General features: G+C 37.2%; 2 protein-coding genes across 3 annotated transcripts in view; one reads left to right on the top strand and one right to left on the bottom strand.

Annotated features, from left to right (window-relative positions):
* The window catches only part of LOC127878090 (importin-11-like), a 34418-nt gene extending 30858 nt beyond the window's left edge, over positions 1 to 3560 (top strand). The window contains 1 exon segment of the mRNA XM_052424508.1: positions 638 to 3560. Within this exon segment, the coding sequence (XP_052280468.1) occupies positions 638 to 799 (162 nt within the window). The 3' untranslated portion in view covers positions 800 to 3560.
* A 2281-nt stretch (positions 3561 to 5841) lies between these two features.
* LOC127877599 (aldehyde dehydrogenase 1A1-like) lies at positions 5842 to 25899 on the bottom strand. 2 transcript variants are annotated; one of them, XM_052423626.1, is made up of 14 exons: positions 25683 to 25899; positions 23640 to 23744; positions 20967 to 21107; positions 20476 to 20602; positions 18180 to 18241; positions 17594 to 17722; positions 14540 to 14653; positions 13229 to 13331; positions 12557 to 12738; positions 12047 to 12211; positions 10839 to 10996; positions 8085 to 8159; positions 7194 to 7233; positions 5842 to 6646 (listed from the first exon to the last, which is right to left on the bottom strand). In XM_052423626.1, the coding sequence occupies exons 1-14, from the start codon at positions 25737 to 25739 to the stop codon at positions 6614 to 6616; spliced, it is 1491 nt and encodes a 496-aa protein (XP_052279586.1). In that variant the 5' UTR covers positions 25740 to 25899; the 3' UTR covers positions 5842 to 6613. The 2 variants fall into 2 exon arrangements, with proteins under 2 accessions (XP_052279586.1, XP_052279587.1); XM_052423627.1 differs by lacking the exon at positions 25683 to 25899 and adding an exon at positions 25556 to 25589.
* Positions 25900 to 26236: the final 337 nt, after the last annotated feature.

Below are 26236 nucleotides of genomic sequence, written 5' to 3'. Positions count from 1 at the left end.
GTTTTATAATATATGTATATAATAGACAATTGCAGAATATAGCAAATATTTCATTACAAAGAGAATGATGTCAAACCTTGGTTAAGGGCCGATTTGAACATTGTTTTTTGCAGCCGGTGGGAGGGGGGAGTTATTTTACATGCAGGGACAGGAAAGCTGATTTTGCAATATGAAAACCCAGTGAGTTACATCTGCCAGTATAATGAGGAAAACCCAGTGAGTTACATCTGCCAGTATAATAAGGAAAGCATATGAGCCACACTTAAGGAAAACGGGATGTAATGCAGGTGCATAAAGTCTCGTCCAAGATTAGCTTGTTCAGTCCACATAGGCTATTCAGTGAACAACGGGATGTAATGCAGGTGCATAAAGTCTCGTCCAAGATTAGTCTGTTCAGTCCACATAGGCTATTCAGTGACAACACTTTCCGCTTAAGCTGGACTTTTGCTAGGACGGAACTTCTTTTAAACAAAAAAAACCATAAATGAGGAATGCTTCGTCCCTAATTGGCACTGTATGCAAATTAATTAAGCGCCGTTTTCCCAATGGAAGGCTCGTATATTGATGTCTCCTTCGTTCCAGTTGACCCTGAAGGACCCTGTACACTCGGTCCCACTTAATGTCTCCTTCATTCCAGTTGACCCTGAAGGACCCTGTACACTCGGTTCCCCTAAAGGACTTTGTGTTCCAGCAACTGAGGCAGTGCCACAACATTCATGGAGACGCAGTGTTTGATAAACTTGTGCAGCAGGTTGACCCTGATGTGTATATGCAGTTACAGCAGTTTCTCAAGACTTGAGGCGTGGAAGATTTTAGGATGAATTACTTCAGATTTCAAGACACTTGATGTTTTAGGTGACCTTTGTGGTCAGAACAGTTCTAGCATATGCTAGTGCACTTTTGGTTGTTATAATTCCAAGACATGTTAAGATTCGATACAAATTGACGAAGTGCTGTGATTGTTCACTAAACAACTACCATAAACATTTCATACTGGAAAAAAGACTCCAGTGAGGATTGCTGGAGACGTGTGTTCCAAATATGGACAAACATTTTAACTGTAAACTTGTAGGAAGTTATGCATGGAATAGTTATTAAATTAATGACTAACGGTTCGACTTGAAACTATGAAAAAGTGTTTACATGATTATTAAATTCCAATTGATACAGTGTTGCAAAATTAGGAAAGTTTTGTACTTAATTGTGTTTTGTGTGTGTTGTTCTTTAATGCCAACTAACATACTTAAGACTAAGAGATTTTTTATGTCTCAACAAGGACCTATAGAATGTATAGAATGTATTCTATAGGTCTGTGGTTTCAAAATGTGTAAAATGTTTACACTTGAGACTAGTGAGAAAATTAAAAAACAAAAGTGTAAAATTAAGAAAACAACACATTTCTTCAAATCCAACAATATTTAAGACTTCAGACTGAATGATAGACCTGCAATAGGTATAGGATCAATCCAAACATATCCAGAAGTACATACATTATTTTTTGAGAGACTTGTAAAAATGTGTTTTTTATTATTGCTGCCTAAAATATTCAAAGGGTACAGAAATAGTTTAAGGAGACACTTTTCTGGGTTTTTTTACCATTGGTTGCAACTGTAAGGCAAGATTTGACACAAGAATGAACGGTGTTAACGCTGCTGGCCAAGTTTCATGAAGTCCATGTTTGAAGTGGCAAACATGCTTATTCAGACTGTTAGATTTGATAGACCTTTGATTCCTTCTGTATTTAGATAATAAGGTCATGTACATGTGTTGTAATTGTCAAATGGCATATGACATTTTTTGGTGCAAAGTATTTCTTGAAATTGTGAAAACTTCATTGTTGTTATTTTTATGCTCCCCCAAAATCTTTGGGGGGAGCATATAGTCGCCGCTTCATCTGTCCGTGTGTGTGTCTGTCCGTCCGAGTACAATTTTTGTCCGGGCTATTTCTCAGCAATTAATGACCGGAATTCAATGAAACTTTATGGGAAGCTTCACTACCAACAGGAGATGTGCATATTATCAGCCGGTAATGGTCGGATGATTTTTCACAGAGTTATGGCCCTTGGAAATTTTCTATAAACTGTACATATAGTGCAATTCTTGTCCATCTAAACCATCCATCGTATTATTTTGTCCAAAGTTATGCCCCTCAAGACGTTTCCTTTTATCTGAATATTTAGTGCAATATTGTGACAAAAAAACACTTTGGGGAGCATCACCCGTCTCCGACGGTTTCTTGTTTATTAATATTTAATTTGCATATTTATGTTCAATACCATCAGTGCTTTCAAAAGATCAAAAGGTCTGCTACTTGGAGCAAGAAAATTTTAATAGCTTATCATAGGCTTGAGCAAAAAATGTATTGCTATTGGCCGTAATTGTTACTTTTAACCAAGTTAAGAATAATATATATCCACGTACAATTTCATATTTGACCTCTCACAATTTCAAACCTAGGGTCATTAGACTTTTGCATGGTTTTCTTAGTGTTCATAATTTAAGTATACCATTTGATTCTCAAAGCAGACACAGTTTTTAGGTCATCTCAATGATTTAGGGGAGGCACATTTAAAAATTGCCTTGATGACCAGTTGGATGCTTTGTCTGGAATTCAACCTGATTTTTGTATTTGGACACGCAGTTAAGGAGTCATCTGGGTGATTAAGGGGAGGCACAGTTTACTGGTCAACTCGATGACTTAGGAAAAAATGGTTGCTTTCTTTGACAAACATTTGCAGATTTTAAATTCTGCATTACTTGAACTTGATACACTATCAAAGTCTCCCGTAATTGTTACCTTTTTGATTTTTTTTTACTCTGTAACATGCACTTAAGGTATTATACTGAATTCTCCCAATATTAAGAAAAAAATATCTGTATACGCATCATGATTTTGTATGTCAGCTTTTTTACAATAAGTATTGTTCCATATCCAGTTACGTTTGTTATATATTTGATTGAGGTTTTTATGTTATTAATTTTGAAGTTCACATACCTGATTGTTTTGTATTTATTATACTAAACATCCATTACATTATGAGGGCTTGGCTGTTCAAACATATTGTGTAACATATATATTAACTTACCTATTGCTATAGAAGTAAATTGTTTATAAGCTTATTGCTTTTAGGTGAGTGCATATTTTAAGGTGGGATATATATTTACTTTGTGTTTCATTTTCATGCCAACAATTACTTCCAAATCTGTGTTTTGTTTGTTAAAAGCTTTATGAAACCATGTATTGCTAGCATCGTTTCTAAAAACTATTTGTTATGCATTTTTTTGTGGATGGAGATCTTGGATACTTGTCAGTCCAAGTATTGGGTAATGGCTAAATATTGCAGGTGTGAACAATAGCTTTCATATAGTCAATCAATTAACGTTGGCAAACAAACTTTATAAAACATAAAAGAATGGTTGATAGATCAGCATGTCTTCTTATTGATTTTATGAAATTATTAATACATTTTTTAAGTATTTACATGCAATCAACAGCTATCATATATTTGTTCTGGACATAAATTGATATGTTTTATCGATCTATTAAAATTTTAAAATTACTATGCTTTGTTATGGAATTTTAGTCACACATACAAATAAGATATACCTATATTTGGTGTTATCAATTAACACATCATCAGTAATTAATAAATTATTGTATTTGATTCTATTTACATATATTAGGGTCAAGAATGAGGGACAAACATATTATTGTATAACATAATTGATACTGAATTTTAATTTGTGCTAGTTTTAATCGCAAAGTAGCCGCCTGAGCATCTTACCCAGTTATAAGTGTTCTGCAGTGCGTGTGTCGTTAATGTTTAGCTTATTAACACTCTACAGGAAACATTTTACATCCTATCTTGATGAAAACGTGGTCTGAATGTTTATCTGGACAATATCTAGGCCTACTTTGAATCCTAGTCATGTGCGTCCAAAAACTAGGTCACCAGGTCATATCTTAGAAAAACCTTGTTGCCACTCTATAGGCAGCATTTATGACTTAATCTTACATGAAACTTTGTTAGAATGTTGATATTGACAATATCTAGTAATGACTGGCTCCCTTTCTCAAAGGTGCAAGATGGTCAATTTTGGTCATAATACAGCACGAAAATTCCTGTCTCTGCCCTAACCATATATTGATGGATTTTCAAATAACTTGATACAAAAGCAATCCACCATAAAACAAGGTAAATTTAAAACTTGTCAGCTTACATCAATGGTCAAGGTCACACTTAAAAGGTCAAAGATGAAATTTGGCCTTTCAACAGCTTGTTTGCACATTTAGTTTGTTATTCATTATGCTTTTTTTTCAGCTAACTTACCACAAATGACAACCATGAGATTGAATTGTGTGTCAAGTCTGTATCCTTACCTCAAATGTCAAGGTCACATTTATAGGTCAAGTCATATCTGCTTAAAAATGTCTGTCTCAGCTAGAATTTTAAAATAACTTACCACAAATGCAATTCTTTACAATATAACTTGTTGTGTGTTACACTCATATCCCTACCACAAAGGTCAAGGTTGCACTTCAAACATTAAAGTTGGCCATAACAGTTTTTAGCACTGTTACTTTGTCATTAATGATGCGTTTTGAAGATAACTTACCGCTTATGACAACCATGAAGACTCGGCATTCAAAGTGTAGAACCTTTCCCCCTACCATACCGGTCATGGTCACAATTAGAGGTCAAAGATCAAAAAGGCTATAAAACAGCATGTCCAAGCTGTAACGTTTTCATTTATCAATTGAATTTTAAACAATATACCTCAAATGATAAACATTAGGAAACTGAATGTGGTGTGTATCACCTGTCTCATTACCACAGAGTTCAAGGTAACATTTAGGTCTCAAAAGTAAAGTTGGCCATGATCAGCTTGTTTTTGACAAAAGCATAGTTTTAAGACAAGTGGAATGTGGAGGCATTCATGCAGTATGGCTGCATATCTTGTGCAGTAAGGTATATCCTATTGTTCTCTTACTAACTTTCGGCCTTCAATCATGGGAAATTAGTTGCCATGAACTAAGGTAAGCACTGAAGGGCCATAATTGCACTCATGTTTATTTTTCAACAAGGAACGTTTATTCCCGGCTCAAGACGCCTATTGAACTGACTTCATTAAGTCAAGGTCACATGTTTGTAACAAGTAATTGGTTTGCCATTTTATTTTTTGAACGTTTTGGCATATGCTCATGGGAATATTGGTAATATGCAGGAGAACATGCATATTTTTTTGTAAGGTCACTAGGTCAAATTCTCCCAAGCTTGTATCAAACAATCGGCTTTAGCATGATATCTAGATAGGCACCAATGTTTAACTGTATTGGTCATCTCATTTCTTTGGATGAAAACATGATGCTGGCTGATATGGAGGTCAAAAGTCAAGGTCCAAAGGTCTTGCAACAGGAAATTTGTTTCAGAACACTATCTTGAAAATGTTGTGACCCATGATTAAGCATATTGGTATAGTGGTTACATGGGTGAAATGGAAGATGCCTTTTACGTTCAATGTAATCAGGAGAAAGGTAAAGGTTACACCAAAATCTGGCTCTACCTTGCATCCAATTTCCAGTTACTGTTTGTGTATTAAAAAACATATATTGCCCTATTGGTGCAAAAAGGTACCATGTGCCTTCTTATTTTAATGTGAAATGGTACTTTTTTCACCAAGGGCGATATAACGTAATCTTAAACAATGTCTATAGGTTTATTATTGAAGTTTGTTTTTATTTTACAGCCTTGACTGTTGTTTATAATAACATTATGTATGGATGTTCAACTAGTTGTACAGCTTGGAGATAATTTTCAACCAAATTCATGAAAACAAATCTCTCAAAAACTCGCTTTATTGATAACACTGTGTATAACATATGCACTTGTTATAATAGGAGATTCAGCACTAATTCTTGACAATACAAAATATTGTCCCTTGTATTTTCTTTCCATGTGAATTTGCAAATAAATTTGTACCTAAATAAACAAAATCCCATGTTATAGGCAAAACTAAATTATTTCATTAAAAACATACTTCTTGTATGAAATATGTTTGTGTATGCATGCTAGAATGACAAAGACTTCCGAAACTTAAAGAACTGATTTACCCTGAAGTTATCTGTTAAAAGAATTGATTATATGAGAATCGTTCTTAGAAAACTGAGCTTGATGCATGTGCGTAAAATGTGGAATGGGAGCTGCACAGGCTAATCTAGGACAACACGTAAATGGAGTTTTTTTATTAAAAGGAAGTCTGATCTAAAGGAAGATCCAGTCTAACCAGAAAGTGTTGTTCCTGGTGAGCCTGTGTGAACTGTACAGGCTGATATGGTATGGCACTTTATGCACATGCATTAAGCCCATTTTTCCCAGAACACTACTCATATAAGCTATGGTTTGGAGGCTAATAATCTCACACTTCTCTACTAGCAACAAGCACTGAAATAGTCCAAAGCTTTGGTCTACTGCATCCTCATATGTTGCATATTAGTGCAGAAAAGCAAAATTCAACAGTTCAACTTCTATGTATTTTCAATGTTTTCTATTTGTTTACAATTCTGTAAAGCTAGTCAGCCCCAACTGAACATCCTCTGTTTCCATGATAACATTTAGGAATTCTTCACTGGAATTTTCACAACGACCTGAAAAGGATCAATAAGTTAATATTTCCTTTTGAATTAAAAATACAAATAAAAAACAAGTCTCAAGCCATGAAACAATATTATATAAGATAATTGTAAAAAAGAAGATTACTGCTAGATATACATGCACAAGAAACTAGATTTTGTCACAATAGTAATCATGAATACCCCTCAAATCTGCTTGTTATAATATGTATCCTGAGGTTAAGGACTGACTTAGTTGAAAAGGGGGCATAACTTTTATATTTTTTAATGTAGAGTGATAACAATATCACATGCACATTTATTTATCTCAAGGAACAGTTCATGCAATGTTGAATATTTTACATTGAAGAGTAAAGAACATCATGGGACAAGTTTCTGTCTTAGATGGACTGACAGACAGACAGACCCACAGACAGACAGACCTCCATGGTGATTCCAGTATACCTTCTTTACTTCGCAATGGGGGGTATATACAGTAGTGGGGATACTACAAATCGCTATTCATGTATTTCATACTATGAAGGTGCATGTTCTACAATCAATATATACATGTATGCCTTACATTCTTGATTTCTGTATACTGCTGCAGGCCATATTCTCCTCTGAAATCGACATACAATTGTTAGTATATTTATGATCTAAAATTGAAGGGTTCCCTATCATTCAAAATTGAAGGGTCCTTTGTAATATGTTAACAGTAATTACTGTACCAAAACAAAACGTAAAAGACGGTAAACCTATCTTACCTACTATTGGTAAGACTTCATTGAATCAATATTTATAATTGAAAAGTGGGCTAAATGTGCATTAAGTGTCGTCCCAGATTAGCTTGTGTAGTCTGCATGGGACAATCATGGATCATTCTTTCTGCTTGTATAACATTTTTCTTTTAAAGGAAGTTTCTTTTAAACAAATTTCCAGTCTTACTAGTGAAAGTGTAATCCCTGATAAGCCTGTGTGGACATGCATTAATCATGTTGTTTTCCAGAACCAGGCCGAATTAAACAAACATCTACAGGAGATGTTTAACATGTGCATATATGTGCTTCTTCTCACATACAGAATGTATGGTTTTAATGAACAAGTGCACTTACAAAATAATAGACAATTAACATCCTAAATTCCCATATCAAAAGTAACCAGTCTCAATCTGAAGGGACTATCTTTACAGTACAGCCTTTTTATTGGAAAACTTGGCTTAATGCAGGTGAGTAAAGTGTTGTCTCAGATTAGCCTGTGCAGTCTTCACAGGCTCATTTGGGACAACACATTCCGATTATACTAAATTTTTGCTAAGAAGAGACTTCATGAAATTAAAAATAAAAAAATACCAAAAAATCAGAAAGTGTTGTCCCCGATAAGCCTGTGCGGACTGCACAGTCTAATCAGGGAAGACACTTTACACAGATGTATTTAGACCAGTTTTATCGTTTCCAAAGATGCTGAGACTTACAGTTCTCGCCCCAATCCAGACATCTTGAAGCCACCAAATGGCGACTGGGCATTCACAACTTCATAGCAGTTTACCCTGTCAAACAAACAACAAATGAGACATTACAGACTTAATTATTACCTTCAGAAACATAAGATACAATATTGTATAAATAAGTTCTATACAGGTAATCCATTCTTTTTTTATAATCCGCTTTGAAATGCCCAAGTCCTATGCATGTCTCAACACAACTACTTTGGTGATACTAGCACAAGCAACAGACCATTCAAAAATATATAAATCATATGAAAATAATTTTTAATAAATATCATAACCTTTTTTAAGTTGTGAAATCTGAATGGCTAAACAAACTAAAAATTTCAAATAAAAATTTCCAACAATCAGAAGCCACAACTCCCCTTACAAGACAGATCAGGCCTTGATGCCCTGTGTGAATGTCATGATACCGTTGATGTCATTTGGGAACACCTACCAGACAGATCCGGCCTTGCCCCCCTGAGTGAGGGTCATTGCAGTGTTGATGTCATTGGTGAACACTTACCAGACATCTCCTACCTTAACCCTCTGAGTGAAGGTCATGGCACTGTTGATGTCATTGGTGAACACTTACCAGACAGATCCGGCCTTGACCTCCTGAGTAAAGGTCATGGCACTGTTGATTTTATTGGTGAACACTTACCAGACAGATCCGGCCTTGACCCCCTGAGTGAAGGTCATGGCAGTGTTTATGTCATTGGTAAACACTAACCAGACAGATCCAGCCTTGACCCCCAGTGTGAAGGTCATTACAGTGTTGATGTCAAAGGTGAACACTTACCAGACAGATCCGGCCTTGACCCCCTGTGTGAAGGTCATTGCAGTGTTGATGTCATTGGTAAACACTTACCAGACAGATCCATCCTTGATCCCTGAGTGAATGTCATGGCAGTGTTTTTGTCATTTGTAAACACTTACCAGACAAATACGGACTTTACCCCCTGTGTGAAGGTCATTGCAGTGTTGATGTCATTGGGACAACACTTACCAGACATATCCAGCCTTGACCCCCTGTGTGAAGGTAATTGCTCTGTTGATGTCATTGGTGAACACTTACCAGACAGACCCGGCCTTGACCCCCTGAGTGAAGGTCATGGCACTGTTGATGTCATTGGTGAACACTTACCAGACAGATCCTGCCTTGACCCCCTGAGTGAAGGTCATGGCACTGTTGATTTTATTGGTGAACACTTACCAGACAGATCCGACCTTGACCCCCTGAGTGAAGGTCATGGCAGTGTTTATGTCATTGGTAAACACTAACCAGACAGATCCAGCCTTGACCCCCTGTGTGAAGGTCATTGCAGTGTTGATGTCAAAGGTGAACACTTACCAGACAGATCCGGCCTTGACCCCCTGTGTGAAGGTCATTGCAGTGTTGATGTCATTGGTGAACACTTACCAGACAGATCCATCCTTGATCCCTGAGTGAATGTCATGGCAGTGTTTTTGTCATTGGTAAACACTTACCAGACAAATACGGACTTTACCCCCTGTGTGAAGGTCATTGCAGTGTTGATGTCATTGGGACAACACTTACCAGACATATCCAGCCTTGACCCCCTGTGTGAAGGTAATTGCTCTGTTGATGTCATTGGTGAACACTTACCAGACAGACCCGGCCTTGACCCCCTGAGTGAAGGTCATGGCACTGTTGATGTCATTGGTGAACACTTACCAGACAGATCCTGCCTTGACCCCCTGAGTGAAGGTCATGGCACTGTTGATTTTATTGGTCAACACTTACCAGACAGATCCGACCTTGACCCCCTGAGTGAAGGTCATGGCAGTGTTTATGTCATTGGTAAACACTAACCAGACAGATCCAGCCTTGACCCCCTGTGTGAAGGTCATTGCAGTGTTGATGTCAAAGGTGAACACTTACCAGACAGATCCGGCCTTGACCCCCTGTGTGAAGGTCATTGCAGTGTTGATGTCATTGGTGAACACTTACCAGACAGATCCATCCTTGATCCCTGAGTGAATGTCATGGCAGTGTTTTTGTCATTGGTAAACACTTACCAGACAAATACGGACTTTACCCCCTGTGTGAAGGTCATTGCAGTGTTGATGTCATTGGGACAACACTTACCAGACATATCCAGCCTTGACCCCCTGTGTGAAGGTAATTGCTCTGTTGATGTCATTGGTGAACACTCACCAGACAGATCCGGCCTTGACCCCCTGAGTGAAGGTCATGGCACTGTTGATGTCATTGGTCAACTCTTACTAGACAGATCCTGCCTTGACCCCCTGAGAGAAGGTCATGGCAGTGTTGATGTCATTGGTCAACACTTACCAGACAGATCTGGCCTTGACCCCCTGAGTGAAGATCATCGCAGTGTTGATGCATTGGTGAACACTTACAAGACAGATCCGGCCTTGACCCCCTGAGTGAAGGTCATTGCAGTGTTGATGTCATTGATGAACACTTACCACTACCAGACAGATCCTGCCTTGACCCCCTGAGTGAAGGTCATTGCAGTGTTTATGTCATTGGTGAACACTTACCAGACAGATCCTGCCTTGACCCCCTGAGTGAAGGTCATCGCAGTGTTGATGTCATTGGTGAACACTTAGCAGACAGATCCGGCCTTGACCCCCTGTGTGAAGGTCATGGCAGTGTTGATGTCATTGGTGAACACTTACCAGACAGATCCGGCCTTGACCCCCTGAGTGAAGGTCATCGCAGTGTTGATGTCATTGGTGAACACTTACCAGACAGATCCGGCCTTGACCCCCTGAGTGAAGGTCATTGCAGTGTTGATGTCATTGGTGAACACTGCTGCTGCCAGACCATATGTTGTGTCATTGGCACGTCTCAGCACCTCCTCCATGGTTTTGAACTTGAACAGGCTCTGCACCGGCCCAAAGATCTACATATAATTGCATTGGGAAAAGCAAGCATTAGCTTTATGGTCCAATATAATACATTATTTCTAATATTAATGTTATACATTTGTCAACATGGAACAGTGCTCAATTAAAAGCTTTCATAAAATTTATAAATCATATACCTTGTTACCTAGCAGATGTAGTTTTCAAATGCAACAATATTCATGTAATACTAGTATGTTATCATGAGACAATGCTCTAAAATAAGCATTGATACAATAATTTAAGGAGTGTACACTTTGTTAAATGCACGTGTATTTTTTACATGATAAACAACACCTTATTTGATCTACATTGATTATTTTAGACAAGTTTGCCACCAATTACATGATTATACTCAACTCAAGACTGGGTCTAAAACTAATGCAGGTAATATATTAATGTTTAATAGATACATGAACTATAGTTTAGCACTTGACTTCCATCAGCGTTGCTCATTTAAAAGGGAGCTATATGAATGTGCATAAAGTGTCGTCCAATATAAGCATGTGCAGTCCGCTCAGATTTTTGTTAAAATATGACTTTTTTAAACAAAAAATATAATAAACAGCGATTTTCTTCCTTCTTTATAAAGTACCCTTTAAAAGTTACTTTCCCAATTAAGGAACAACTACAGAATTCCTAATTGCTATCTGAAAAATTCCCAAAATCAATAAAAATATGGTCGATTTCTTTCACGTAGTCCAATATCTGCAAGTGAAAAATAAAATGAGCATTGAAACTAAACATTTTATGCAAAAAACATTTTAATGAATATTTGAATTGGTTTGAGCAATTCATACCAATTAATTACATAGTCAAAGACCTGAATTTCCCAATCTGAAGTTTTCAAGACGTGAATTTGCCCGATTTCAGGTTTTTAAGTACAAATTTTTTCCCCGATGGGTACGGTGCTGAAACTTTTCCCAATTGGGCAAATATTTTTTTAAAGTGGAAAGTGTCCCTGTTTAGCCTGTACTGCCTGCATAGGGACGACTGTTTACGCACATGCATTAAGCCCAGTTTTCCCAGGGTGTGGCTCACACATGTACCTCTTCCTTAGCGATGGTCATATGATCCTGTACATTACTGAACACAGTCGGCTGCACAAAGTATCCCTTGTCCCCTATCCTGCCCCCTCCACACTCCAGCTTGGCACCTTCTGTCTTCCCCTTGTCTATTAGACTAAGAACTTTTTTCAGCTGCTCTTCATCAATCTGTGGGTAAAATATTAGAACCATTCTATTGTTTGTTTAGCTTCCATAAAAAGGCTTAAAGGTTAAATGTGCGTTAAAGGCAGATAGTTTATTTTTGTTATCAATGGATAAAATATTGTTGTACAAAATAAGAGCTGTGTGATAAATGTGACACCGCATGAAAATGGTGTCTTTCACATCATGGCGTTGACATATTTGAATTTACAATTTAATATCTTGAGAAATTTGGAAGTAGTTTACACCACAAACTTATAACATTTTCTGCAGACAAACCACCCGACATGCAGAGAGTAACTCCAATAAGGCCTGGTCATTAAAACAGCCGATGCTCCACTATGTCACTACCTGAGGTCCGTTGTCATTTTTCTCCCAGGGGTCTCCCACGGTCCTCTTGCTCACTTTCTCCACGCACCGCCGCACAAACTCATCATAGATGTCTTCATGCACAAACGTCCTTGACCCTGCCACACAGCACTGACCCATGTTGGACATGGCCCCGTTCACCGCATACTCCACCGCCTTGTCAACTGAGGGGCAGAAACCAGCAGGTTAGTTTGTGTCAATGATTTAACAAGACTGATAAAGACCTGATGCGCTCACTTGAGATCTAAAGGAACTTATATGACCTTAGCAGCTTTAATGTACAAAATTCAAACTTCTGATTTTTTTATCCCAAATGACACAGATTTGATCTTAGCCTAGGCATTTATATTGTAACAAATGTTCTGACCAAGTTTAAATTTTCTGACCAAGTTTGAAGAGTAGGCAATGAAGATGGCTCATGTTTTGCCATTTTGAAGCTATGTTCCCAAAGTATGAGCTGGGGTTGGTTGAAAATAATTGTGAAGTACTGGTTCTGTTCAAAGAGAGGTCTCAAAGTATCTCAATAAGCTAAAGGCTTCCATACAAAGATTAAATAAATAATTTTAAAATTATTAAATGTAAAAAAGTGTATATTGTTTTTCAAATATTCGCCCAACACATATCTAATAAATAAATGTGGTCTCAACAACGTACTGTCTGCGTCTTGGAAGATGACGTTGGGGCTCTTGCCTCCCAGCTCCAGGGTGGTCCTCTTGAGGTTGGAGGCCCCAGCAGCCTGCATGATGATCTGACCCACCTGTGCAGGGAGAGAGGAGGGGGCGTGAGTAGGTGAGGAAATGTGTGTCTAAGTCAGTAACTACAGAATTTATACTAAAGGACTACTGATTCAACTGTTTTGAATAAATTTCTGTAAATAATGTAAAATATTTACCCTAAATTAGTTTTCTGTTTTATTTTACTCTCCCCAATTCAGTTCCTACAAAATGCATACTGAAGAAATATTGATACAACTGTTCTGAATTATTTTCTGTAAATTCTGGAAAATGCTTCTGTCAAACTATAGATCCATAGCTACAATTTAATTAATTTAGCGCACACAAAATTTATGTATATATACATACTTTTTATAGTTTAAATGTGGTTGTGTGCTTTGGGGAAAGTAGTTTTCCTCGAGATAACTGTTGTCAAGTTTGGTAAACTCACGTTTTCCACACGGGGCCATTGCTAACAAGGTTATCAGTAAAACTGATGGATGTTCCCCAATGATGCTTTGTCGATATATGGTTTGTGTGGAAAAAAGTGTGACCTTGAGAAAATCTATTATAAGCCTCGGTGACCTTGACCTTGACCCCAGTGACCTCAAACCTCATCAAAAGGTAGAGGGCCATGCAAGGTGCCTACATCCCAAATATATAAGAGATCGGTCAAATATTGAAGGCGCTATGAGAAACTGTAAACAAAGTGTGACCTTGAGAAAATCTGTTATTAGCCTAGGTGACTTTGACCCCAGTGATCTCAAACCTCATTAAAAGTTTGAGGTACCTACATGCCAAATATGGAAGAGATATGTAAAATATTGAAGGCGCTATGAGAAACTGTTACAAAAGTGTGACGGAAAATCTATTATTAACCTCGGTGATCTTGACCCCAATGACATCAAACCTCATCAAAAGGTATAGGTCCATGCAAGGTACCTACATGCCAAATATGTCAGAGATCGGTAAAATATTGAAGGTGCTATGAGAAACTGTAAAAAAAGTGTCACGGAAGGAAGGAAAGAAGTTAGGAACTACAATCTGGCAACTATATGCTCCCCATATATATATATATGGGGAGCATAAAAATCACTATTTACCACTAGAAGGTCCAGGAAAAATTTTGTTCTGGGAAAACTGGGCTTAATGCATGTGCGTAGTGTCCCAGATGAACCTGTGCAATCTTTTTGCACATGCATTAAGCCCTGTTTTCCCAGCATTGCACCCCGTGTTATTACTCATGACCTACCTCTGTGGACCCGGTGAAGGCAACCTTGTTGACATCTGGATGGGAGGATAGGGCCGCACCCGCTGTCGGTCCATAACCAGGAACCATGTTTACCACTCCCGGTGGGAAGCCAGCCTTTATGGAAGTTAATTTGAAACAAGGGCTGTTTGTAAAACATGCATGCCCCCCATATGGGCTCTCCGTTGTAGTGACAGCCATTGTGTGAATATGTTTTTTGTCACTGTATGTCAATGACCTGTGAAATGTATCCAATTAATAGTGCAAAAACCAATCAGGACCTATACTAATCAATTATATCCATTATATGATTGAGTCTTTGATTTTTTGGATTCCTTTCACACATTTTGACTTATTTGACAATATGTGAAACGTGCACACAATTTGTTATGTTTTATTTATTAATGGTAATGAAACATGTTATTTATAGCAGTTAACTCCCCTAGTCAATGACCACCATAGATAGCAATGCAATCTGATTAAAAATAGCCAAGGCTAGTGTTGTGTATTGGGCAAATGTATATAAGTGCAACTTGACCACATGACCAGTATCATGTGTTTACCACACACAGAAGTCAGTTATGTAATAGACCATTAATTCCACTCCCAACTTTGGCCACTTGCCAAGATACTGACCAGTATCAGATGGGGTTGTGAAACTGTGTAAACAGTGAACACCAGTCCATGTAATACTGGCCTACCACTTGTACTAGTTGATTTGGAGTTAATACAGTAATGCATGTACAAATGAGACACTAAGCCTAAAAGTTAATTATATGTGCCTCTGAAAACTAACCAGATGAGTGGGTTGAAATTTACAATCTTTACTTGGCATTTGAGGAAATCTGAACTCTCAGGGTTTGGATAGAACATCCCCAAATTAACTTTTCTTTACACTGTTGTTATTTTTGTTCAATACACAAATATTAACCTAACTTTACAAATCCTGTACAGTAAAGGAAACTTAATCTAAGTTGATATTTTAATATGCTTGATCCTATTTATGTATTAACATTGTTTTATACATACAAACTGTGTTGCTGTTGTTCAATTAACAAGCAGATTAAAAATTAATTATATATTTTTATGTATAATTTGAATTGACAAAATTAAATGCAAGTTGCGTAGCAAGAATTACATGTTTGATTTATTGTCAGAAAATCGTGACATTTTCTCAATGTTTCAGACCACCAGTTTGTCAAAGCTATCAACCGCTTGGATGGTCAAGCTAAATAGAATTGACCCAGCAAATCACAACTGTCCTGTTGCCATATAATATTACATATCATATTACATTGGTTTTTTAAATGTTGAATTCTCACGTCATTTCCATAAACATAGTATTTACTGGCACAGAAACAAAGGCTTATACATCATTATGAATTAACATGTGTCAAAAATTCAATTTGTAAGTCTCTTTACTGGACAGTGTGAAAACAGAATAAACTAGTGACCTGAAAATCAATAGGGGTCATCTGCGAGTCACGATCAATGTACCTATGAAGTGTCATGATCCTAGGCAAAAGCGTTCTTGAGTTATCATCCAAAAATCATTTTACTATTTCGGGTCACCGTGACCTTGACCTTTGACCTTGTGACCTCAAAATCAATAGGGGTCACCTGCGAGTCATGATCAATCTACCTATGAAGTTTCATGATCCTAGGCATATGCGTTCTTGAGTTATCATCCGAAAACCATTTTACTATTTCGGGTCACCGTGACCTTGACCTTTGACCTAGTGACCTCAAAATCAATAGGGGTCATCTGCGAGTCTTGATCAATCTACCCATGAAGTTTCATGATCCTAGGTGTATGCATTCTTGAGTTATCATCCGGAAACCATTTTACTATTTCGGGTCACCGTGACCTTGACCTTTGACCTAGTGACCTCAAAATCAATAGGGGTCATCTGCGACTCATGATCAATCTACCCATGAAGTTTCATGATCCTAGGCGTATGCATTCTTGAGTTATCATCCGGAAACCATTTTACTATTGCGGGTCACCGTGACCTTGACCTTTGACCTAGTGACCTCAAAATCAATAGGGGTCATCTGCAAGTCATGATCAATCTACCCATGAAGTTTCATGATCCTAGGTGTATGCGTTCTTGAGTTATCATCCGAAAACCATTTTACTATTTCGGGTCACCGTGACCTTGACCTTTGACCTAGTGACCTCAAAATCAATAGGGGTCATCTGCGAGTCATGATCAATCTACCTATGAAGTTTCATGATCCTAGGCGTATGCGTTCTTGACTTATCATACGACAACCACCTGGTGGACGGACCGACCGACCGACCTACCGACCGACCGACCGACCGACCGACCGACATGAGCAAAGCAATATACCCCCTCTTCTTCGAAGGGGGGCATAAAAACATTGAGATATGATAATAGGAGGCTCACTCTGGAAAATCCGGGCTAAATGCATTTGAGCTTAGTGTCGTCCAATATTAGCCTGTGCAGTCAGGGACGACACTTTCTATTTCATTCATCTGATTAGCCTGTGTTTAATTCACAGGCTAATCTGGCATGACACTATTCACACATGCTATGAGCCCAGATTTCCTACAAGAAGGCTCATATTACAAGGGACCTGTTTTACGTTTTTATTAAATGTACATGTGTTAGTGTATTTATGTATGTGTCACTAAAATATCTGGCCTTATCCAAATGCATCAATATACTGTAAATGGCTCATATTGAAGTTGTAATGCCCTTATAGTCACTCTTGCATCTGTTTCCTGTGAAAAAACAGTACTTGGTGTCTTTTAAAAGCAGTTGAGAACACTCCCTGAGTGGACATCAAACCATTCTCATGCAGATTCTACACAATTACAAAAGCGGCCTTTGCAGCCACAGAAATTGTTATGCAGACAACAGTCTGCTTCACTTTAAAATTTCAATATTTAAAAAATCTCCATTATATCGTTGGATAGTTTACAATATTCAACGAATTTATTAGTTGTTTTCAGAAAAGGCATACTGTTTGTTTTATTAAAAGTATGATTTTTTTAAAATCCAATCAAAGTAAAAGTTGCATATGCAGTACCTCCTTGATTAGCGAGCATGCATAGAGTGCAGTGAGCGGCGTCTGCTCAGCCGGCTTGACGACGCACACATTACCCAGGGCAACCGCCGGCGCAATCTTCCATGTCAACATCACAAAAGGGTAGTTCCACTGCAAAACAAATTATAAAAAAACACTGAAAAACATCTACTCTAAATAGTTAAGGTATACACAATTTAATTGGTAAAGTTGCATGTCAGTACATTCTAATAACAAGTAAATTAAATGATATTCAATGCATAATTTATAAGCAACAATAGAGGAAAATGAGGTGACATTTAATACTAAAGTGTATGATATTAAAGCGTTATTCACATGTGTTTGTTGTTTTTTTTGTTTTTTTAACTTGAACATAGATATATTTTCAGACATCCTCATTCCCAAAAAACAAAAGTCAAATACATTTTAAACAAATAATAATATTAAGTACCATCCTCACATTTCAATTATTTCAAATTAGCAGCATAGAACAAAGTATACATTATTGGTTTTAACATGTCTGCTATCAGATTAGGAAAACTGATTAAAGTTGTTTTAAAAATGAAAAGGTAAATCAGAAAGGTCATACTGGAATGATCTGACCACAGATTCCGACAGGCTCGTGCCTCGTATAGCAGAAGTAAGACCCATCTGAAATTAGGGGCATGTTTACTTATATGTAACAATAATATAAAAAACTGTATTAAAGATTAGCACAGTTTGCAGAAACAAATCATGGACGACACTTTCTGCCTTAAATCACTTTGAAGACACTTCCTTTGAAGAACAAAAATTCATTAAAGGGGAAAGTGTTGTCGGTTTCATTATATTTAATAGTATAGTATAGAGGAAAAGGAATTCCTTTTGCTCATACCGGCATCATGCGACAGCTATATGTTTGAGTCTAAGTTTTTTAGTCATATTAATCATTAGAACCATGTATCAATCTCAGGAATTTTAAAGCATGTATTACCGGTACTTCATGTACTGTTGGTATTATAATGTGAATAATTAAAACTCATAAAATGAAAATAATTATATAAAATTAATAGCATGCACAAATAGCATGTAATCAAATCTTATGCTATCTAGATTCTACTTTAGTGTTTGTCATGTTGAAAGTATTCTTACTTGACCTTCCATGTGTAAATGCTGTTTAATATCAAATAACAATGACATACTGAGAATGGAAAAATAAGACATTTGAAGTTCATGAGATAAAATAAATGCCACAATGTTCAACATGTTATTTGGTCTATATTGACATTTACTTCAGGATCTGCTCTGTTCATTTATAAAATGGGTCAATAGGCATTTAACAGTTGCAACAATGACATACCATTGGAATAGTTTCCAACCTTTACAACCCACTAGGAATAGTTAAGCATTTAAAAAAATACAAAATATATTCCCACTGGGAACGTTTATATCAATTAAGTACCCACTGAGATAGTTTGTATCAATAACCTACCCACTGGGATAGTTTGTATCAGTTACCTACCCACTTGGATAGTTTTATCAATAACCTACCTACTGGGATAGTTTGCATCAATTGCCTACCCATTGGGATAGTTTGTATAAATAACCTACCCAATAGGATAGTTTGCATCAAGTACCTACCCACTGGGATAGTTTGTATCAAGTACCTACCCACTGGGATATTTTGTATCAAGTACCCACCCACTTGGATAGTTTGTATCAATTACCTACCCACTGGGATAGTTTGTATCAAGTACCAACCCACTTGGATAGTTTGTATCAATTACCTACCCACTGGGATAGTTTGTATCAAGTACCTACCCACTGGGATAGTTTGTATCCATTACCTACCCACTAGGTTAGTTTGTATCAATTACCTACCCACTAGGTTAGTTTGTATCAATTACCTAACCACAAGGATAGTTTGTATCAATTACATACCAACAAGGATAGTTTGTATCAATTACCTAACCACTAGGTTAGTTTGTATCAATTACCTTCACACTGGGGTAGTTGTATCAATTACCTTCCCACTGGGATAGTTTATATCTTTTACGTATATACTGGGATAGTTGTATTAATTATAGACCCACTGGGATAGTTTGCATCAATTACCTAAGCGCTGAGATAGTTGTATCAATTACCTACCCACTGGGATAGTTTGTATCAAGTACCTACCCACTGGGATAGTTAATATCAATAACCTACCCGCTGAGATAGTTTGTATCAATTACCTACCCACTGGAATAGTTTGTATTAATTAGTAAATACCTATCCACTGGGATTGTTGTATCAATTAACTACTCACTGGGATAGTTTATATCAATAACCTACCCTCTGGGATAGTTTGTATTAAGTACCTATACACTAGGATAGTTTGTATCAATTACCTACCAACTAGAATAGTTTGTATCAATAACCTTTCCACTGGAATAGTTTACATGTATATCAATTACTACAAACTGGGATTGTTTGTCTTAATTACCTACCCACTGGGATACTTTTATCAATTACCTACCTACTGGGTTAGTTTGTATCAATTACCTACCCGCTGTGATAGTTTGTATCAAGTACCTACCCACTGGGATAGTTTGTATCAAATTCTCACCCACTGTGATAGTTTGTATCAATTAACTATCCACTAGGTTAGTTTGTATCAATTACCTACCTACTGGGTTAGTTTGTATTAATCATCTACCCACTGTGATAGTTTGTATCAATTACATACCCACTGGGATAGTTTTATTAATTACCTACCCACTGGGATAGTTTGTATCAAGTACTTACCCACTGGGATAGTTGTATCAATTACCTACCCACTGGGATGGTTTATATCAATAACCTACCCACTGGGATAGTTTGCATTATTTACCTACCCACTGGATTAGTTTGTATCAAAAACCTACCCACTGGGATAGTCTTCCCGTGGTTCTTGTCGGCCCAACCTGCGAAGTACCGGAACACCTTGATGCTAAACAGGACGTCGTTGACGGCGGAGTGGAACGGCTTACCGTTGTCAAGGGTTTCCAAACTCTGAAAACGTGCACTGATTACACACTTGACCAGTGATCACATACAGGTGAATTATTTTGCTAACGTTCTGGTGTGATTGATTAATAAGAGCTGTTTCTAAATCAACAATCTTTAGTTTTCCATGAAAGTTACATGTAATGATGTTTCTAAAAAGAAAATATATGCATACGCATGTGTTAGTATAAGCTATAAATATAGTTGAACATATCCATTCATTCTTTGTTTGTTGGAGTGACCCTAAGTTCATTGGCTGAGGTTCATTGAAAAAATCCACCCTTTGTTTACAATAGATACCAATTGCTTCCATTCGCATGTTAAAGTAGATTTAAACAAACTACAACAGCATACATAATCCCTTTCATACCGCAATGTATGCAATGTCTCGCTCCACGAGATCCGCTAACCGGAAGAGCAGCAGGCCACGCTTACTGGCGTCCATCTGGCGCCATGGGGAATTCAGCTCGAACGCTGCCTTCGCCGCCGCTACCGCCGCGTTCACATCCGCCTTCATAACAATAATATGCATGGGTTCGCGTTTTACAATTAGATGAGGTTAGCGCGCTTAAGGAAAAGGTTCAAAAAGTAAAACCTGTAATGATTACACTGTCTAATTAGCAAACAAAATTGTATTCTTACAGTGGTTGAGGACAATATGGCTGTGTTATTACGAGGTCTTTAAACAAAAATTGGAGGATAACTTGCATTTGCCGTCTCGTTTTTTTTCTCTAACGATGATCACAGACTCAAACACAACGTACACATTTCATGTAAACACGCTTAATACAACTTATGACAAAGAAAAATATTCGAAATATTGTAGGTTTAAAGATTATAGTCTTTTGACATTTATAACATTTTAAAAAGTGTGTAACGCTTTCCGCCAGAAATAGGATATTACGTGTAGAATTTGCGATGCTTGTAAAACGCACTGATAAATTCTAAGCGGGGATAACTTCTATGAGAGAAGTATTACTTCTTAGATTTTGCCCCAAAAAGGATCCCGATTCAAATCCCAGCGATGGAAAACAAAAGTATACATTTTGTTAACAATATAATGTTCTCAGTAAATGCATTGAATGAGTTTAATTTTTCAATACAAAACATCTGCGAAGAAGTCCCTTTAACACATTGTTAACTTGTTCTGTACTAGTGCTAGTATTTAAATTATGATCAACATAAAGTTTGTCCCTTTAATGTGCTATGCATTATTGACTGTAACATAAATGCCATTTATATAAGATTTACGAAAGGTGCTGAGGAACATTCACGATTCAAAGCTACTTAACCAACAAGGACAATACTTCTCTTAATAACTCCGTCCCCTGGACTACGAGAAACGACTGTACACATATGCATGTGTTTTATGTAATACAAGATGACATCTGAATGGCAATACTTGAACGTTTAGGCTATTAATATTGTTGACTTGATGCTATTTGCAGTAACTTATAAAGTTAGTGATAGAGGTGTAACGGTTAGCACCATCGGAGACAACACTTGTATTCAGCGTTAACGTTGTCATTCAAGTAAATAGTTTCAGATCATTTTCTTCACGCTATGCTAAGAACATCAAAACCAAGAACTAGCATTTGGTGACTCTGCGCTGTCCGCTAATGAGACCACTTAACCTTGCATGACTTTTACGGACAGGACACCTGACCAATTTACTTGAAAACACTTCGCCCGATGAAACTGAGTAACTCATTAACATTGTCCTAAATTTTAAAGCTTATTTTTCACAAGTTCAACTATTTCAACGTGTGATACTAAATATCCTGTATGCGTTTTGAAAAAGTGTCTTCACCCCAGGAAACCCGATACCTTGCGGGTCGTGTAATACCATAGGGGACAGTGCTGTGCATTTTGGCATGAACTTACATAGGGTAAGTAAATTTGGAAAAATTAAATTCCAATTTGAAACAACTGTGTATTAACATTGATAACAAAGGTATTGGCCTACATGTAGTAAAAAATCCTGACAAATTTTCTTAAAAAATGAACGAAATGTGGCTCCCTGAAGTAGAAGATCGGGCAAAACGGGCTATGTTCAGGCATTTAGGGGAGAAAAAACTGCTTTAATTTGCAAGCCACTACAATAATTAAAGGATTTATACAAACTTTCACATGTCTGCCATAACCTCTCAGCAGGGTTTCTCCAGAAAACTATTTATTGTGGAGAAATTTGCGTTTTTAATGACCATGTTGGGAAAACAATGATACCATCTGGGGAAGACCAGGAAACCATATGTGGGCAGTGACTTTATAATTCTTTTTCAGCCATTTTGTTGCAATTTCTTTGCTTTGTAGAGGCCTACAGTAAGTGTATATGGGCACATATGCATTCAATTGCACTTTTAATTCCTTATGTATGATCAATAGTGCCTTTTCAACATTCTCGAGTTTTATTTCTTTTTACCAACACTATTTTTAAAAAATATAAAGAAGGACTTGACTGCTTTGTCGCATACATTAATTGGTTAGGTACATAAAAATGATGTCTTAATAAGTGTATATGGGGGTTTTATGTAAAATATTTATGTGGCGTGTTCTGAGACTTTTGGTGCTTATTCGGCAAGTGTCATAATGAGAAAAACTTATTTGAAATGAAGTCGCTAAACTTGCGCTTAATTTTGTTTAGATTGCCTTAAGTTTTCTGTGATTTTACTGTTAAGCGTATTTAAGTAACATTAAAATCGGCAGAGACTGGCCTTGGAAAAAATTGTCTATCAAACAAAATAATAGTTGATTTTGACCTTTTAATTTCAATGAGCTGACTTGTTACTCCCCTTTAAACGAATTTGGCCATGGCTAGTTTATGGTCTAAGATTCTGGTCTAACAGGAACGACGATCTGATACGATCTGAAATGCCCGTTTGCCGACACAGAACCTAAATGAATCTAGGGGTACCGATTGCCTTCATGTCAAGGCCTGGCATAAAGAATATGGTTAATCAGTAAAGCGGTTTCATAAGTCAAACAAGGTGGCCCTTAAGCGAGAAATGAAATTATGCTTAATAAGCATTTAACTTAACTTTACCTTATCCCCCTCCTGAACATCTATAATCTTCTCGCTCGTGGCGGGGTTCATTGTGGGGAAGGTGCGCCCAGACACTGAGTTCACCCATTCGTTGTTAATGAAAATCTGAAAATAAAATACATCCAGCCTCGCTCTAGGAAAATGGGGCTTAACACGTTTGCGTTAAGTGTCGTCTTAGATTAGCCTGTGCAGTCCGCACAGCACATCGTCGCAGTAAAACATGAACGAGTCTTTTTTATGATTGTAGATTCCTGTCAAAATGCTTATAGAAAAGTAGTCAAAACACCTATCGCCACACACAAAAAACGAAGGGATTTAAAAATTGCATCTCATTTGTTAGAGAAGTAGGGTACAGGTAGAATTTTTCTGTTGCCGCTGCCAATGGAATTGACTCACAAAGATTAAGCTGAAAACTAATTCGTTTAAAATGAACAATCGAATGTTTTTCGACTCAGCTGTTTAATCCAGCTTTTCACCTTAAATGACCGTTATAAAACACCTGCAGACCGAATGAATACATTCGAATATTTAATTGGCTGATTGGACAGAAATCCTCCAGAACTTTGGCTACATCACAGCGTCTGTGTACATCGTACAGGATGTAGACTTGCTCAATGTATGAATTCCAGACTATTCTCTGCCTGTTCATAAGACACGTACATGTAGACAAACATTTTTGCCAAGTTACCATTACGCGTTAAAATCCATCTCGCAGAGTTTCAGGTTGATTACTCGATTACTAAATCGCCCGGAGAAGAAATAATAATGGGCTATAGATAAACGTCGACAATCCAGTATAGCTTTCAAGATGAGAAAACGAAAAATACCGAAATAGTACAGAGTCATGATAAGACGGAAATCATTTAATTTTTCTAACCACAAATGTTTCCTGTACTCGGTAAGTCCATCTAGAAATCCTATCTGAAAGCCTGAATAGGCTACCGACATTGGCCAGTTTGCTATTAAGAACACATTTTGACTTCAATTTTCTACAGAAACTTTAATGTTCAGTTTACAAGAAGCAAAGAGATTTTTAAAGACCGCGTCATGCGAAAATGTGTCTTATGCCATATGCGACCAGCGTAGCTATAGCCCAACATGTGCATCACGCAGTCTGGTCAGGAAAAACATAATGCGACCACGATACCTTGTATGAATTTAAAGCGGACATCGCAGCTCCTGACCAGACTGCGCAAAATTAATTGAGCTACGCTGGCCGAAAATCCATAAGACCCATATTCGCATAACGCCGCTCTGATTTCCCGATGTATAATTTGTACATACAAACACTATTGAGTGGTTTGAAAAATGCATGCATTTGATAGCATACAATGTGTACGGTGGATATGCGACTTACAAGTGGAAAAACACACGAACAATTAAACAATTCTTTCAAATTTAATTTTTTAAAAACTTTATTTTCTAACTTTTTTCAAAAGTCAGGATATACGGCAACGCAGAATATATATTTTAAAGATATTTCTTGTTGTAATCGCAAACATACCCGTATGAATGACCAAACACTATTGTATTATTGTATCGGTTATTATAATTGCATGGTTTATTTGGGCTGGACTATATATTTTCCAAACCTTTTCTATAATGTCACCAATTAAAGTTTTGTCGAAGAGCGAGTGGTTTGTATATGTATTTTTTCTTCAGTTCGTACACAGAAATAATTTTCATGCCTTCGCTGGGCTAATTATAAATTCGCTTCCTTCTGACACGAAAACGGTCAACATTTAATTATTGATTCTACCTCATGCTGAATACTCAACACGTTCACATGCGTTCGCTCTAAACAATAACCGTTAGCATGTAGTCGCTACTGTAGAGAAGAAGCGTCTTACATGAATGTAATTGTATTATGCAATTCAAGCTCAGCTGCATGACAAAACACACAATATAGTACTTACATATTAACTTAAGCTTAGGCGTATGCCGTACACATTAAGTTACTTAAGACGCGAAAACATGTAAGAAACATTTACACTGAGATTAACTGTATGCATGCAGACACCATATATGAAGGAATATGCATACCTGAGTGTATTTCACATCTGGGTTCCTGATACATGTAGGGGTCGGTGAGTCAGCCATGGTGATTGCAGTATCGGCAGACGACAAGTAAGTTATTCCGTACGATAACCGAAAAACATATAAACTGTAAGTCTACCTCGCTCTCGCTATTACCACGAGACGAAATGTCCTTAAAATTTCACACACAAGGACGTAGCTTTTATAAACGCTATAGCATATGTAGAATCAAAGCGCTGAAGGCGCTGATATGGAAGCGCTGGAGTGCCATTTTGACTTCTAACTATTGACTTGCGAGTTAAGACTTGTGTCTTGTGACTTTTTAGTTTTGAAATTATTTAATTAAACCGCACTTGAAGACGGCGAACGAGCGATGACGGTTGTGCGAGAATATGCAATTCGTGTTTGTATGTTGTTTTCTGTGCACTCTGTTGGAGACAACAGTTGGTGTGGTGCCAGCTTATCTGCCTTTGTCGTCTCCGAATAATGTAAAAAGCAAATACTAATTGAAGGATATTTCAAACCAGGTTTCAAATACATTCAAATTCTTGGATTTTTGC

The sequence above is a fragment of the Dreissena polymorpha genome, chromosome 4 (genome assembly GCF_020536995.1).
Source record: "Dreissena polymorpha isolate Duluth1 chromosome 4, UMN_Dpol_1.0, whole genome shotgun sequence".
In the NCBI taxonomy this organism is placed as follows: domain Eukaryota; kingdom Metazoa; phylum Mollusca; class Bivalvia; order Myida; family Dreissenidae; genus Dreissena; species Dreissena polymorpha.
The sequence above is the reverse complement of the archived record's forward strand: the minus strand, read 5'-3'. Positions and strand labels throughout refer to the sequence as shown.